We start from the raw sequence: 17,792 nt of genomic DNA, 5'->3' as shown, positions 1-17,792 counted from the left end.
AGTAGGAATCAATTCTGTTGGAGCAATCAGAAGAGTGTATTGTCATCATGGCATCATCAAACTTGGGTCAGAATTCTTATGTTCCTAGGATGGAAATACGTAGTCATGAATTCTCGAAGTCTGCAGAGTGTCTCCAAAGAAAATAATCGTACTCTCATCTTTGTACTATTATTTAGGCTGAAGAAACTATTAGAAAAACCTGCCACAGGATATCTCAGCAGTAGTAGAGCATAGAGTATAGCTAAAAGTTTCAAATCACACAAGGAGTTAGGCGCTTACTGAGTCAGCACTTATTTAAGGATAGAATTTTGCCTAACAATCCTAATACCTTTGAGATCCCATTCTAAGTGATTTATTTTAGTGGATATTTTCCATTTTCAACCCACAGATGATGACTCCTATTCAGTTGGTAGGTTTTTTGATACCCATTCACAACAAAATTCTTACTGTTCTTTGCACTGAAGAAACACAGAACAACCAGGGTCCCAATGTGCTAGGCAGGGTCAGCTGTCAGGGCTGACATTATGGGACTAAATACAGCATCACACCATTAGCTGTCATGGAAGCGTGGCATGTCCTAATTATTAAAAGGAAATAGAACAGGTACTACCAGGTACGGGAAGTATAAATGCATAACTAAGTGCAAAGGGGACCTTTAGCGCCTTTGTTTTTCAGCTGTGCAAAATTTAAATTTCATCCATAAGGGCACGCCAATAAATCAAGTCTTCCTGTTATAGTAGATGGGATGTAAGTAAATCCTCAAAAGCACAATGAGAAGTTAGTTGTGGCGCTTACTCAGAGTGGTTATCATCAGTGCTCTGCCATTGATTCAGAGTTGGGTAAGCCTGTAACCTACTTAATTTTGTAAAAATTCCTGGGACAAAATTCTGATGTTTTGTTCAAGAGTGCCTGGCCTGTGGCTGTTATGTAGAGATGAAGCACTACATAGACTAGCCTCAAACTGGCCACTGATGTTCACCTAGTGGCCTAGTGGACAAAAAGACATCTAAGTGGTCTAATCATAGATCGGTGTTAGAGAATTTAATTATTTGAAAACATTCAGTTCAAAAGCCTTCAATCAAACTTATATTCTGCCACCAGAATTCAATACACCAGTTTTACAGTTACTCTGCAAAAAAGCTTGAAGGGTTTGTGCTCTGTGCTGTCTCACTGGTCTCTCCAAAATATACTACATATGAAAAAAAGTATGGAAAGTAATTGTCCTTCCTTTGTTCCTTTAGAACATGGTAGCGTTAAGGAACAGAAACACAAGCTTCCCTCATGCTTCTTATGCCTGTAGATGTGAGAAATCATTCTCTGCTTGGGCTTTCACTTCTGTTTTTAAGCTTCAGCAATTTTGCAATTGATACAACTGTAAGGGTTTGGGTTTTTTTTTTAAGAACTAGATGGGAACATCTAGATTGAATTTTCATTCATCAGAAACCAAGTATGATGCAAGCAGCTCTCAGAGACAGCCAAACTGAGCTGCATTTGAATCAGCTGGGCAGCTCCCTGTCTTGAGATCAGTAATTCTCTGCCATAAACCAGAAGACATTTCAATATTTTTTTTTCCCCTAGTTAACCAAATATTTGCATATTGTGAAAATACAACAGTTGCAGATCATTGAATACCAGCTGCCAAACAGTTCCTGCCTCTATTTCCCATCGCTGTCATTTAAGGTAGTTTTAGCTTACACAAGTCTGTGAGCGTGCAAGCGTGCTAAGTGTAGCAAGTGATGGATAATCTCTGTTACCATCCATCATGCTAAGAGGCAGAAAAGTTCTCTCTTGAAGGCAAGTGTTAGAACAGGGATGAGGCATTGATACTTTTTCTCCATGCTTTAAAGAATTATTTGTGTGTATGGTAAAGTAACTAATGCATGTTTTATGGCACAGGAAAAGGGAACAATGAATTAATTCACGTTTCTACTGACTTGCAGCAATGAGCAGGATGATTTGATAAAAAAAATACCAATACCTTACAAGAAAACGGTAATGTTTTTGGCAAATGGAGAATACTATGCTCTTCTATTTCAAATTCATCACAAATTAATTTTATTCTCACAAAACTACTATTTGCCTTTTGCACATCTGTGTTTGACAGCCCACTTCCAGCACAGCCACCATCTGCACAAGCGTTCCTACTAGCAGTGGAATGTCTGTGCACCAAACCATTTTCATAGGTTTGGGATGAATCAGGAACAGCTGGAGAACATGCCATTTTGTTCTCCCAAAAGGCCACCTCCTCCTGTAGGAACTTAAACCTGATAAAGAATGAGGTGACAAAAGATGAGGAAAATAAAGCCAGGTCTAGAACTACCATTACTGTTAACCTTTCTGTTACCACTGGTGAAGAATAGGCTTACATGGTTTAAAGTTTCCCTCCACAAGACAGCAGGAAAATGAAGAGCTGGAAAAACGGGAAGGTAGTGTGAGACTTTCCAGCACATTTGAATTGACATTACTGAAACATGATGCATGACTGGAGTGTTTCTATCACTGTCTACAAGCTGTTTAGGAAAGACAGGATGAGTAATAAGGTGTGAAAGAGTAAGACTATACAAACTAAAAATACTGCTGCTTGTATTAGTATCTCAGAATTGCAGAATCTTAAATGCCCATAAATAACTGCTAACAAAGCCTCCGTAGTACTTCCAATACGGATCTTCACTCATCACTAAATCATACCAGAGAAGGAAACAAGGTTTTTATTATGCACAGCTGCATAATGAAAAGTTGGGATGCTATACCAGATTTATTCTCTTAAGCAAGCACGATTTAAATTACATTTCCAAAAGCAAATAGATTAATTCTGCAACACTACACGAAAGGCATTGCACCCAACACGTGCAATGTTCTATTGGAACTCACTAGGAAAAAAAAAAAGTAGTACTGGACTAAAATAACTTGTTGTCTTGAACTAGTAATGATGAATGAAACCAAGTACCATTCAATTTGGGCAGATAACAGATCAAATTAATGGCTCTATGGATCTGCAGTGCTTCAAAGAATTTAGTATTTTTGTATTGAGTAAAATTACAGGGAAGATGGAGGAAAAATATTTAAAAAGCATGCATGACAGTTGAGACTTCTTGAAGAAGACTTTGTTGTCAAATAGATAAGGGTTCCAGAGTCAAAAGACTATGGGCTAAAACCCCATCTCAAAGTGAAGACAATTAAAAGCCAAACATCAATACAAAAACTAGAAGTTATGAAATGTAAAAAAAAAAAAAAAACAAAACCAAAACCAAACAAAACAAACAAACAAAAAAAAATCCTACCAAAAAGGTATTAGGAACAAAAAGCATGCTAACTCTCCTTAACATTCATTATTGCATGAATAAAGTAACTGTGCAAAAAAGAAAAACTTAATACCAATTTCTGTCCTGTATCTGGAAGGGATGAGGGTGGCCCACCGTAGCAGGTAGGGATTAATGAGGCGAATTACTCTTTGGATGATAGGCTTAAAGCACACACAAGTTGTACTTTTTTCAAACACAAGTTTGGGATCAATAAAGGAAAAAGTGCACGTTTAATGTCCCATAGACAATCTACTGTTTGTTTTTTTTTTTTTCTCTGTAAACTATGAATCAATTTAATAGCCCTTCTGGATAGAAGTTCTTGCTGTATGGAAAACAGGATTCAGAGAAATCTGGAGATCAGTTAGTTCCTTGTTTTTCCCTGAGGCAGGATGTATGTATACGTATCTACATCATTTCTCATGCATTTGTCTGATCTGATCCTACAAATCTGTAACGGTGGCAGCAGCATCCCTTTTGTACGGATTCCAGTGCTCACGTATTTGTGTTCAGTACTGCTACTGTAATGTAGTGCCATTTAATTGGGAGTTTCCCTGCTACGAACAAGAAAAGCACTGAAATGAATATGAAAATGTACTCACAGTTTTTAACAGGCTTGATTGTTTAGACTGATTTTAGAAGAAATTCAAGATTTTGAGACTGTTCAGTTCTGTGATACAAGGAGAGTTGCTACATCTGTTTCTTGCAGTGAGTAAAATATGGTCTATACAGAAATGATGGGCAGTTAAGCCTTCTTCATTAACAATTTCTAAAATCTTAATGTGTAAAGCAACTGTAGCAATATCATATAGCTGTTACTGTTGTTAATAAAAGTGACCCTGCCTTGTACCAACAGGGAAAGAGACTTACTGCTGCTTTTGCACCTCCTCATGTTCTTGGATTAACTGGGTTCTACAGTAACACATACAGTTCTTCCAGAAACACTTTGCCCTGCAGGAAGGCTGTCGGGTAGAAGGGAGTGTACAGGGACGTCTCTCATCTCAGTCTCTGACCTCGGTGCATTCTCTATAGGTGAAGCTATACCCAACAATGAAGTAGGGCAGGGAAACCAACATTTTGCCGCAGTCACTTTTTCTCAGCAATGTGCTGACCTGCTGCCAGCTCTGTCAGTTTTTTCTTTTAGTCCCATTATCAGCATATTGGAGCACAGCGGTAGCTCATAAAATTTATAAGCACTTGCATATTATAATGCATTTTAAGAGCAACTTGAACACTGGAAAAGGGATCTTACTGTAGAAAGCTAAAATGTATCAGTCAAGTTTCTTTTGTCCCAGACCTCTGGACCCTTGTTGCTACTAGTTTCACAAGTCATAAAAGAAAATTGTGCAAGATGTTGTACGTGAAAGGTAGATGACAAATTCATCGGGGATAATACTTAAACACACTGTCCCGGCAGAAAAGAATGAGTTACTGTCAAGGAATCCTGAGAAGATCGGCTGTCCAGGAGCTGCAGTACCTTTCCACATATTTTCACTGCAGACAGCACTCCCATGAAGTCATTCATTGTTTGATGTGCATTTAAAGCCTGTGTCGCGTGAAAGGGTACAAGTCTGATATGTGGCTGAGGGAGGCCCTCCCGTTGAGTGACGAGGTTCAGAAAGGACCCCCTTGCTTTCTAAACTCCTTCTCAGAGAGGAGCCTAGGTGCGGCTAGGTCCAGTCTTAGTCCCAGACTTGGTCAATGGTTTATGTCTAAAGGGTTATGTGTGTAGCCACTTACCAGAGTCAACGTTTGCCTGTCAGAGCCCCACTAAGGACTTTCACTGAAACAGTTTCGCAAAGTTGAAAAGAAAAACAGGTAATTTATTGAAGCGACAGATATAAAAGTTCGGAACTGCCGTTGATAAATGCACTAACTGCAACAATTTTGAGCTCAAGTTAATAGTTCAGCGCTTTTGTTAATGATAGTTTTCCCGGGGTAACATCCGACATAATCGGAGGTGCAAGTCTTACCAAAGAGGCGTCCCTGCTTGGGGAGGAGAGAGGTCCAGGCCCGTCGACCCATCCGGGTAGTTGGAGTTCTCGTCCTCAGAAAAGAGGATTCTAAATGCCAGATTTATACTTTTGGCGAGGTGGGACTAAGTCAGGTATTGTGTGTCGATTGGCCCTTAACAAGGCTTGTTGTGCAGTTGATCGGGGCTGGGGGGGGAAGTGGCAGAGAACAAAGGCATTCAGTACAGAGGAGCAGTAGTCTGTTTAGTTTTACCAAAGTAACGTCAAGCTGTGAAGGCTCCCCCTCACCCCAGGCGTCACTTAGTTGATTAAGGAGCAGACCCGTCAGGCGCTGCATCTTGTTAAGATGAACAAATTGCTCATCTCCTGCCCCTGTTCAGGTCCAGTGCTTATCAGTGCAAGATAAGCAAGTTGCTCAATCCCTGCTCTCGCCCAAGCTGGACTCCCCCAGGGCCCCTTCTGCTGCGGCTAACGGCCCTGTATTCGGCCCTGTATTCGGCACCAACAAGCCTGGATAAGTCTGGCACCCCACAGCCTGCCCTACCACCAACAGATGCAATTGCTGCCAAGGACTACGCAGTGGGGTTTGCGTGATAGAAGCATTGTTTACATTGGATATGTGGAGTTCATGATTCAGATACAGCAACTGAAAGGCCTGGCTGATGAAATTTAATTCTTTCATCAAGCATCTTCTATAAATACAATGAAAATACACTCCTGATGCATTTAAGAAATAAATAATTAAAGTTTTAACTATGAAGTTTAAAGCACGCTAGATACTAATGAACAGAAGTATTGACCCAAGACCTTACAGACCAACTATTTTCCATTATTTCCCAAGTGTGTGTTTATGCGTTGCTTTCATTGCACTTCTAATTCAGGGGAGCGGCAATCATTCCACATGGAATCCCACATCAGTGTGGCTGCGAACTTCCAGCAACACGATGCACGTGTCTCCACAAGCTGACTGTCAGCTGTTCACAACGGGGGCTCTCTTTTCTTTTTACACAGAGAGCTGGCCATGGAGTGAGGAGTATGCATTTTCTTGTCACAGATGCAGTTTTTCTAACAGCGGAAGTGAACTAGTGACCATTTGATGGCTGAGCACAAGTTGAAAGCAGGAATAAAGTCTACTAGTTTAGATCCCGTACTATATAAAAGTTCTTTGACTGATCTGTGAGAGAGGGTCTGGGTTTTTGGGGGGTTTAATTTTTTTGTGTTTTTTTGAAAAAGGTCTTGTGTTCTCTAAACGTGAAGTTTATGATATTTATGAGATTATGACATTTTCTACAGCAATACTCGAAGTGAGAACTAAGCTTATTAAGTTTGCTTGTCTTTTTTTTTTTTAAAAAAAGAACATATGCAGTGTATTTAATGTTCCTGCATTGTATTGAAAAAGAATAAAAAACTAAATTATGCAATGAAAATTCCAGCAATGAAAAGGACTCCCAAATTAGATACCTCATGCTCTCTCTCCAGAATGTTTAATGCTTAGCTGCTGTGTTGTATCTAAGTTACATACGCTAGCCAAAGAAAATGAACACACACACACGCCATCCAATTGTCCTTTTATATTTTTATTCGGTGTTAAGTAACTCCACAAGAAAACAAAATCAGTTACTCTGGTGTACGTGAAATCAGAACAATACAACCACTTGAAGCAAAAAGTAGAAACAAAATTTCAGCCCAGGAATGGAAAACTGATACTTCAGTGCTATGGATATGCAATGCGCTTCATACCACAGTGCGGTTCAGCGTATGCCAACCTTTAATGCTTCTGTTGTTGTTGATTTGTTGTTGTGTGTGTTTCTATCCATACAGAAAAACTAAAAACCACACTTCAACTCTCACTGAAAGCTTTAGAGCTTTAGCCATTAAACTATGAAAACAAGTAAAGACAATTTGTTATTGCCCAAGCTCAATATACGATTTTATTTTCCCCAAAGGTGCTGGAATTATTACATGCCACAATGTAACTATAAGCAACACCTTTGTTATTTTTGAGCCCTTTCTTACCGAAGAAGCAGCTCTAGCCAAAATTAACTGAGCTGAAGTTTGTGTTTGAAATATGTCCATTTGGTCATTTCTTGTTCTCGAATGAAGTTCTATTCCATTCTTCACTGTAGTGATTTGAAGAATTTGTGTCTAAAGTTCTTTTTTTTTTTTTTATTTTCATGTTACAGTTAACTAGTTCTCAGTGCAGGTGCTAAACAACCTCTCAAGGAAGCTCCAGAAGAAAGTAAAATATATAAAAATCTATCCAAAGTCTGCAAATAAATTAAGAAACTGTAAAGTGTCAAAAGATTTGTTGTATGAATACAAACCCTAAATCATAGTCTAAGAGGAGGACTGAAAGAAAGTCCCTGGGTAAGGACAAATCAAGCCAATTTTAAGTAAGGATCTCAACAAAAGCGTTGCACAAAGAACAGCATGGTTTTCCAACCACGTATTCCAATTCTTACATTATCAATTGAATAAAGGCAACAAAACCCAGTTATTCAGAAAACCTTTCTAGCACAGAACATATTTCAAAGGCAGTTCAGCTCACATTTCAAACAGCTATAGTTCTCATGAGGTTTATTGCCTGTCAAAATTAATGGTTAAGCTTTTCAAGTCAGTATTGGACTTTCTGCACTTCCTGATGTTATAGACATGCTGCTATTGTATAGACTAGTTAGTTGTTGTTGTTTTTTAAACTATGAGTTGGTAAAAACTTAGAATGTTTAGTTTTGCAAATATTGCTCCTCCTGGCTTATACATTTTGCATAATGTGTTAAAAGCACAAGGAGTTGATAGTCTTGTACAGATGCAACTTGACAATGTATTGACTTTCTAAGTTAACAAAAGAAAATTTAAAAGCAAGTCACATAAAGCAACAATCACTACTGCAATCACACATGTATGTTGTAAGTCATCGCTTTCCCTACCCCCACCCGCCACACACATAACTTGCCCCACACATTCTCTCGGAAACACAAAATGAACTACGAGATTTACTAAATTACAGCCACAACAGCAGCTAACTGCAGCAGCCACAGGATTTCTTTCAAGTGAAGCACTGACCCTTTGCATTTAAAACATTGAACACTCTGAGCATTTTAGATAGTTTCAGTCATTCAGGCTCAAGTTCAGTACAGGATGCTTTTGCAGGTTACATGAATGCCATCATCTGCAACAAGACAACATTCTCATTACTCGTTACAAAATTCACAACAATCCACACATCACCCCAGTGGTTTATGATTTTTGGTGTAACTTTTTAAACTTCTGCCCCACATTGGCAAGTTGCTAAAAAGGACAAAAAAAAAAAAAAAAAGAAAAAAAAAGGAAAAAAACCCCACATTGCCTCCATACCTACAAAAAATCCTTGGCTTCTCCAGTTAGCAAAAATACAAACCATGGTATCCTCAGTGTTGATTTGTGGGAGGGGGAATCATAGGATAGAAAACACAGTTTCTGTAAGTCTCTAAAGCACAACCCTGTTGTTCCTACTTCAAAGTTATGAGATTTACTGAATGAAGACTGGACAAGTCATTCATGCTTTTCTCCTGCATTCAGAAAGGCACTGATAGATTACAGTGTTAAGTATTTATCTCCCAGTTCTTAAAGAACAAAGCCTAATGTGCAGAAAGCTGAAGTCTCTGAATAGCAGAAGTAGTTGTAGACACTGCGATGCTAAGAAGATAGTAATAGTGGTAGGGCTACAGTTACAAATGAAAATAACTGCAATTAAGATGCAAAAAAGCAGTGGTACTACTAAGACAAGCACATGCACATCCATTCTTGATTTGACAACACAATCTAGTCTAGTTCAAATAGCCAAGAATTTAATAGGGATTTTTTTTGGGGGGGAAAAAAAAAAATCTTCAACAGGACAGCTGTGTCCTCATCTATAAAATAAGCAAGAAGAGAAAGATAAATACACATCTGAATCCATTAACTGAAGAGGAAACTCAAGTTGTTGTTTTAGAGCTACAGACCCTCAAGAAGGATAGTTTTCCATCTCATGTTACTTTTAAAGCATCTGTTCTACTCTGCAGTTTTTATAGTTGAGTTCGAGAAAAAAGCTCCTCCTCACACGGATCAGCCCATTCACTTCCACCTTCTGAAGCTGTCTCTTCAGAGCTGGAGCTATCACTGGAGTAGATCTTCTTCCTGAAGCCATTTGGTTTTGCCTCAGCATTTATATCATCTGCACATCTTGCTTCATAAACAGAAGAAACCTAAGGATTTAAACTGACAGTGTTGATGGGGAACAATAAAGAACACGCTTGCTTTTGTCTGAGCTGGGAGGTTATATACTTTTGTGGTCTCGAGAGATGTCACGATTATAGGGCAAGTCCTCCACTTTCCTTAGTCCACCATGTAGAAAGGACTGCAGAACAGCAGGGAAAAAAGGTGGGGCCTTTACTATTTTTTTCCTATTCCTTCATTTTAGGATTTGCACAAAATTGCAAGAGAATCAAAATGAACTCAGTTAGAATGCATCCTTATCACAGGACATGTTAGAAAATTACTGTGAAAGTTAAAAAAAAATTTGGTAGTAAGTATTAAATATCAAGAAAACACAGCACAGATCTGAGTAAGTATCAAGCAAAACCACTATATTTTCAGCTGAATCAGTAAAGCTATAGCAAGCATGTCACAGCATAAACTTAAGTGCTGTCATCACTATAAAGTTTAAAAATATATCAGTAAGTGCACGTGTACACAAGTATTTTCCCTAAAGCAAAAAATCAGATTGTTGTTCGTAAGCAGGACAGAATTCAGCATACGTTATGTTTACGCCTTTAGTTACTGGTCCTTCCTGCCTTCATAGTGCACATCAGCCCACTCTACGCTTGCTGAAATTAGAAGCTGAGGAAAAGAAGACTCACATTTAAAACACACACAAGCAAAAAGCCAAGTGTTCCCAAAGGAAACTGAGTTTGCTTAACTACTAAAAGTACAAGGGCTGTACTCCCCTGAGTACAACACTGAGCAGTTTTCAGAAGAACGTTCAAGACACAGAGGAGATTTAAAAACAACGTAAGGAAAAGAAAAGCTTTTGAAGGTTTTCATAGGAATTTCATTTGAAGCCACACTGAAAACTGTGATGAAAGGAAAGATGTGGCAGCACACCCTTACAATATAAACAAAAAACCTCCTCCCCCAAACCAATTACACACTTACCATATTAAAATCTAAAAGATGTTCATCATCATTGGATATTTCCTTTACATCTGCAAATTCTCCTACACCATTCTCTCCCTTGGCATTTGTATAACACTCTTACATTGTGTTTGTGGGGGTGTTTCAGAGGAAAAAGGAAGAAAAAAACAGAATTGAGGAACACTGTTATTTACATTTAGCCAAAATGAAAGAATCTAGAGAAGTATTCTTGAAATTCACACCCTAAGCCATGTAAACTCTGTGCTTGTGGGGGATTTTATAGTTTGACATCCTTAAAAAGAGAGAAGCATAATACCTTACAGAAGCGTTATCAAATCTTACCTGGATAACCAAATAATAAAAAAAGCTACTTAGTTAATGAAAACATCTAAAATAGTAATGTACAAAGAGCAAGAATTACTTTTTTATTACAAACGGCTCAGAACATTTAAATTCTGATACTTCACAGTGGTTTAGATCTTTCCTATTTCTATACTCATACAAAATATACTGCAACAGCAGCCTGATCCTCACTGAAGCTCAAAAAAAGAAAGTTGACCTGAATGGCTGTGGTTTCTACTTACCAGCGTAAACTTCCATATATAATATCAACATATATCATATCAATACATGTGGATCACATGCATCAATACCCATATATAAAAGATAGCCATACAGAAAACTGTTCTGTATGGTACAGATACAGCTAAAGATTTGTGAAAGAATAACATTAGCTCTGAGGATAAATCTCTGGTTTTGTTAAACTTAGTCTAAAACAGGAAATCCTGGAACTATTCCACTTCACAAAAATTCTGCCACTGTATCAAGCAGGTTCTGGACTCCATAGTATTTGATACTGTATATTCTATCTTCCTCTAATGAAATGAGGTGGTGAAAACACCAAGACAGTTATGCAGGTTCACCAGCGGGTGTCAGCAAAAAGATGGCAGAACTCCCTCACAGGAATTGAAGGATTACTCTCTGTAAAACGCGTACTCAAGAGGGCAAGTCACTACATTAACTAGTGCACCAATAATACCTCCACAATCATCGCAAAAAGGACACTAAATATGTCTCTATGTTATAAATACTGAGTTTTTTTCTAATATGGGAGGTTCTGTGACCAGTCCAGGAGGCAAGTCAAAGTCCTGTAGGCATCAATCTATTCTCTCTCACTGTACAAACACATTCCTATAGTTGGGCGTGAAGGCAGTTAAAACGTTCTTCAAAGTAACCCAAATTGTCCTGAACACCAAAGGAAGGGCATTTAGGCACCGAGAACACTGTTTAAATGGTTGCACTTTAAGGTGCACTCCAAAAATAGTTCAGTAATAATTACCGACTAATCTACTTCCAGATTATTAAGGAACCAGGTCTCTGATCAAAAGCTTCTTGCGCTGAACCTCTCCCAACAGAAAACATCATACAGCCTGTCAATTCTCTATACTGAATGTTCTTATTTAGCTTCTTGCCTTCTCCCTAGAAAAGTTAAATCAATATGCAGGTAAAAAAAAAAGGTGTCTGGATTCTTGCCTGTCCACCGAAAACCTGGGCTTTGGGCAGCTGTCAGATGCTACGAATTCTTGGGAGGCATCAGAGAGCGCTGGAAGCACACCTGCTCCTGCCTGCGAGCAGCCTGCCTACCAACACTGGACTTACTCTTTGTGGGACAGAAAAATTCCCAGATTGTCACTGTGAAAGGAGTGGCCAAGAGGCAACTCTCTCCTTCTCAGCTTGAGAGGAATTCCACACATTCACCGAATAACTGGCATGTTATTTATGCAAACCCATAAAAGGTAATTCTCATGTTTTCACATTCTTATAAAATTAGCTACCTAATAAGTGTGATTTGGGTTGAAACATATTCAAAAATGTAATAAAGTATTTTCAGAGATTACCATTCTACTTACTTAATTCCATGTTCTGGAATTAAGTGAATTTGTATAAATATTAAGACTATTTTAAAAGTACTTTCATTTTAAAACTATTTTGAAACATGCTAGAGATTTATTACAAATGCAACTGAAGCATCCCAGTTCTCTCTCAGATAAGAGAATTTATTATGCAAGTTTACTGTTTGGGTTTTTTTAAATACAGATGGTAGTTGAATTAACCTGCAACAATTCCAATCCATAAGAAAGAGCATTTCATTCTAACACAGGTGCAAGAGCAAGTTAGTTCAAACAGACATAGCTTCTTACCTTCACACTGTGATGCAGGAAAAAGGGGAGAATAGAGCGCCTTTTCCCACCAGCACTGCTTTTCCTGGCTGCCACTCATTCTCTGCAGATTAGTATTCAATATGGGAAAGTGTTTAGACAATAATCACACTTCATTATGCCATAAATAATATACTTACATGTAAAGGAGGAAACTCTGGTATTACAACCAATTTGCTAGGTCTTATAGGTCACACTGTTCAATTTCTATCAGTAAAGGGCAAGGAGAGTCAAACTACAAGAGGACATCCATTGTGTGAACTCTTATACTCAGTACGAACTCCACGCAGGGGCTCATACTTTGCTGACATAGAGTTACAAATCCAGAACAAAAAGATGAATTCCAGCCCTACGCTGTATAATCTAAGTACAAAACAAGAGAGAACAGATAGATACCCAAGAGACGAAAATAAAACGAAACAGCATTAGTCAACACGACAAACAGTTTGGTATAAAACAAAGCAGAAAAGAAAGCAAACAAAAAGTATCAAAATTTAAAGTCTTGAAGGGTGAATTACCATCAATGGGATAACATAGAATTAAACTAGACAATGTGTCAACATGAGGAAAAATTGGTTATAAGGATAATTATTTGTCTTTATGCTAAAAATAATCTCAATCTGCTCACTAAAAATGCCTAAATACACACACATTTTAACACTAATTTAAATTTACCAGAGCCCTTTCCCATACCAAAGGCTTGTCACAACAGACATGTCCCTAGTTTTATGACTGCATCTGTGGTAACCCCAGCTGATGCCAGCTTGTAATACAGAATCACTGAACCATAGAATGGTTTGGGTTGGAAGGGACCTTAAAGATCATCTAGTTCCAACCCCCCTGCTAGATATCCTCTATAGATATTAGATAGAACAATTCAAAAACAAATATCAAACTATAGTGCTACTAGCTACTAAAACTCATTAACAGATGAGTGTGAACACTGAGTTTCTTCTATCTACCTTCCTCCTCTGTAAACCTGAGAACATTTAAGCATGGAAAATTAATAAGCCTGCTTTTGTTCCCCTTTTGTAGAAATACAAACCTATATATAGAACCTAAACTTGCAAATGCTTATTACTTCATAAAGAGAAGTCCCTCTCAAACCAAGTAAGCAGCTCGAGTGCTGTATTCAGAAGCATCTGCCAGATTAAAATTTTTTTCCCACCAAATTCTGCTGTAATGAATACTGAAATTACCCATGCTGATTTCCTCTTGTAACACCAAGGAACAGTTGGTTTTTTTGAAACCACCCTCCAAAAGCTCAGACCCCAACTCCAGAAAAGGGAGTTCTTGGAAGTTAAAAACATAGTTTAAAAAAAAAGAAAGAAGAAACAAAAACAGAAAGACAGCTCAAGGGTGTTTGAAGCAGGACTTCATAACAAATATGTGCATTTACAAATCAATTTCATCATGGAAGCCTCGCTCTGCTGCTGACTACAGATAAAGGCATCTAAACTCCACAGACACAATGTTTTCTTAACTTCAAAGTTTTCCACGCTGCTGGTGTCACACCTGCACTCTATCTGCACACGTGATAAGCTGGATGAAGCACAGCAGGTCACAAGCAAAGCCAGCTAGAGTCTGGCTCAGCTCCCATGTCCTTCCATCACCGCCCATAGAGCAGAAGAGTTAAAGCAAGCCAGAGACACATCTCCTGGCTGAATGCAGAGGCAGCCCAGCAAGACTTCAGTCTCAGCTCAGCCCTGGCCCTCTTGCCCCATGCTGACCCTCATGGAATGACTTGTGTTCATTTCTAAACCAGCGTTTGGGTCAGATGCATAAAGCAAAAGGACGGATGTAGATAGACCTGCTATCCACACTAATGCCATTTGGGGTTTTGTTTGGGAGGACATGGGGGGCATGAGCCAATGACCATTGCATACATTCACTGAAGAAAACAATTTTTTTCCTACAGTTGCTTAGATGTTTACTATAATTGCACAATCTGCCATCATGAAAATTTCTGTGGATTAAAGAAATACTCCCAATTAGTAAATATGAAATACCAACTCCAGAACAGTACCACAACTCTACCTTGTCATAGCGAGACATGGAATGTTGGCATTCTTTCCCTTTTAAAACATCATTTTCAATTTATGCCGCCTCCTCTTTCACACATACTCACATACACTTCCAGCATTCTATGAAAAGTTTTATTAGATTTTCCAGTTACCCATCTAAATAGCTATTACTCTCAATAGTACTGGTATTAAAAATTGCCATGTGGAAGTCTTTCCTCTCTGAAATTATTCATATTTATTTTATTTTATCTTTAAACAGAGCTCAAAGACAACAAGGCAAACCCAACTGCAATGCTGGTTCGCTCCCAGCCTTGCTGCATGTCTGGGAGAAGACTGATGTGTTTCCCTCCTTGTTCTACAGCTAGACATATGGTAACTGAGGCTTCTCTTACAGCTTCTGGCTGATGATATGGAAAATCACTTGAGGACTTCAACACTCACCAGCACAAACGCTACTGTAATGTTAGAGTTATGAAAGATGCTCCTGCCCCAAGTCCTGGCTGATTTCAACCACAACTGTCTGTGAATTTTCAGTAGATCTGGGTCAGAATTGTGCAGTTACGTGCAGAAACTAAAACTCCCAATTCTGCTTCTGGCCCCGTTACCTCTCCCATACTTAGAGTTAAGCTAACAGCAGAAAAAAATAATTTTAATGTTTGCTATTGTTTGTATAAGAGCTTGAATGAGTAAAACAGTTTCAAAACTTTAAATAGCATTTGTATGTCTGTCATTGGCATCTAACTGACATTTGTTCCTTCCAACATCACTTTATATCTGTTTTCTCAAATGAACCTTCCTAAGAACTTTGATACAACAGCAGGGCTGTCCACTTAGGTCTTTCATCCAAAATTTCAAATGAAACCTCTGCTATACAAAAGAACAACCATTTTTTGCAAACATCAGTACAAAAATGTTCTAAAGGAATAAAAGCAAGTATTAGGGGTTTTTTAAACTAGAAAGATCTAGTGCTGCTTCAAAGATCAGATTACAGTGAAAACGACTCTGTAATCTACCTGGAGTAAAGTAGTTAACAGGAAAGAGAGATTTTGTGAGTTTAGGTGGATAATGACCTTTTTAAACAGTATATTTGATCTTCAGCATCACAATGGAAAAGCAATTCAGTGTTATAAGCATACAACTGAATAAAAGGGAAAACAAGCAGAGAAATGAAAGATTGTTTCCTGCACCATGAATGCCATTTCCTATAGCCGATGAGATTTTTTTCCTCACCTGTTCCACTCACAGATATATTTGAAATAAAGCAGCCAAAGAAAATTACTGTCCTACACAAGGACACAACTACCTAAGCTGGGAATAGACCAGGTCTAGAAGTATGAAAGCAGAATTCAAGAAAAAAAGACGTATTCATATGATAAAATGATAAACCTGGTACTGTCACACCTGCAATATGAGGTTTTATTACCCAAATGATAAATGCACAGATGGAAAAGCCAAGGAACAAAAGGTAGGAGAAATCTGGAGGCGACAGGAGGTGGGGTTCATTCCCTCTCTCCTTATGTATATAGATGTATTAAGAGGGAAATTCATGTTGATTAAAAAAAATGTGTTTTTTATATATATATATAAAAAAATATTTCTCCTCAGGTAAGAGCTTGATTGCTCATAGAAGTAGTTCATTAAGAAATTATTTTATTCTTTCTTCTTGGTAGAAAATAACAGTTTTATTTTGCAACTTCCAATAAATTTCTTAGCATTCATGAATATGCAACGCATTTTTTTCTCCACCAAGAACACATATAGGATGTGCTTAACAAATCTTATTTTATCAACAATCTGCATAGGGAGAAATATTAATACAATTTTTTTCTGCTGTTCCTTAACTAACGATTTTGTAATGAGGTGGCAATCATTTTGTTGATTTCCTTGCTTCCATCACAAGTTTTTTCCTACAGTTACAGACAAAAGTCCACAGCAAGTTCATATGACAGATGAGTCATTTGCTAGTTAGAGAAGTTCCATTGGTCAGAACTTTACTCTTCAAGCAAAATTTATGCAAAGCATCTCAGAGCTGGGATGTACAGTTTTAAGGACCATCTGCCTGAAGATATTGAAAAAAGGGGACTGCCAGTATTTTATGAAAAGTTTTATTAAATTTTCCATCTACCCATCTAAATAGCTATTATTTTTCATCTAAATTGGTATGCCTTTCAGGAGAGACTCTTTGGGCTTTAGATACTAATTTGAAAACACCAGCATGGAGTATTTCTACTCTCTCAGAATGCATCCTGAAAAGGATTGAGGCAGTAACAAGAGTTTTGCAGAATCTGAACAGAATAAGCACTAAAGCCTCATTATGATCTGAATATTATCTGAAGTGTTATGACTGACAGTTTCATAACCAACGACAGAAAAAGTAAAAGTCATATTAATCTCCAAGTACAAATTTCCTTGAACCTGCTCTGCAACCCCTTACTGTCAGAAACAATACAAGAAACACATGAGTAATTTAGAAGTCAAATCAGCAATGAACCCACTGAGTCCCATTCCAAAAGATCAGATCCTGGCTCAAGAAGCTAGTCACAAACAAACAACGGGAGCCAAGTCTAGACTTTATATTCTTAAACCCTATTTGGCAGTCACCTAATTCTCAAATTTCACTGAAAATGTATGTAAGGGACCCTGTGAGATCATCTAATCTCTACTCTTGCACAAAGCCGGAATCAACTACAAAGCTTTATTCCTACACTCTCAATCTCTTCAAGACAAAATTTCCACTGCTTTCCTAAAAATAATTAAGCCTTACAGCAAGCTGTAATTCTGGTTAGAATTCTTTTTCTTCAATTTCTCTTGCTGTGATTTAAGGTCATCACATCCACTTCCTTTGTGTTTACCAGAGCCTACAGGACAAGCACAGCTTTTCCCTTATCCCTGTAACTATAAGCATGGCTTCTGCAAAACTGCTGGGTTCTCTTTTGGAGATAAAACAACCCCAGTTCCTTCACTCTGTTTTCTGAAGTAGTGATCTTTGTGTTGCTCTCCTCAGGACACCTTTCTTGATACAAGGTTATGGGAGCTGAGCCCAGTACTCCAGCAGAAGGCTTTCCAGCTCCAGAGGAGCAATTATTTCCCCTCTTACAGAAGGGCCTTCCTATTTACATATCACAA

At 38.1% G+C, this 17,792-nt stretch overlaps 1 protein-coding gene across 5 annotated transcripts in view; it reads right to left on the bottom strand.

Annotated features, from left to right (window-relative positions):
• Positions 1 to 6,833: 6,833 nt before the first annotated feature.
• The window catches only part of KIAA0232 (KIAA0232 ortholog), a 71,080-nt gene continuing 60,121 nt past the window's right edge, over positions 6,834 to 17,792 (bottom strand). For 4 of the 5 annotated variants that reach the window (XM_075752543.1, XM_075752546.1, XM_075752547.1 and 1 more), the window contains 4 exons: positions 12,625 to 12,706; positions 10,445 to 10,542; positions 9,351 to 9,495; positions 6,834 to 8,441 (listed from right to left, as the gene is read on the bottom strand). In XM_075752543.1, the coding sequence (XP_075608658.1) occupies positions 8,401 to 8,441; positions 9,351 to 9,495; positions 10,445 to 10,542; positions 12,625 to 12,706 (366 nt within the window). In that variant the 3' untranslated portion in view covers positions 6,834 to 8,400. The remainder of the gene's footprint in view (positions 8,442 to 9,350; positions 9,496 to 10,444; positions 10,543 to 12,624; positions 12,707 to 17,792) is intronic. The other variant, XM_075752544.1, reaches the window with a different exon arrangement.

The sequence above is a fragment of the Balearica regulorum genome, chromosome 4 (genome assembly GCF_011004875.1).
Source record: "Balearica regulorum gibbericeps isolate bBalReg1 chromosome 4, bBalReg1.pri, whole genome shotgun sequence".
Classification (NCBI taxonomy): domain Eukaryota; kingdom Metazoa; phylum Chordata; class Aves; order Gruiformes; family Gruidae; genus Balearica; species Balearica regulorum.
Note: the sequence above shows the minus strand (reverse complement) of the source record. Positions and strands in the feature narration are given on the sequence as shown.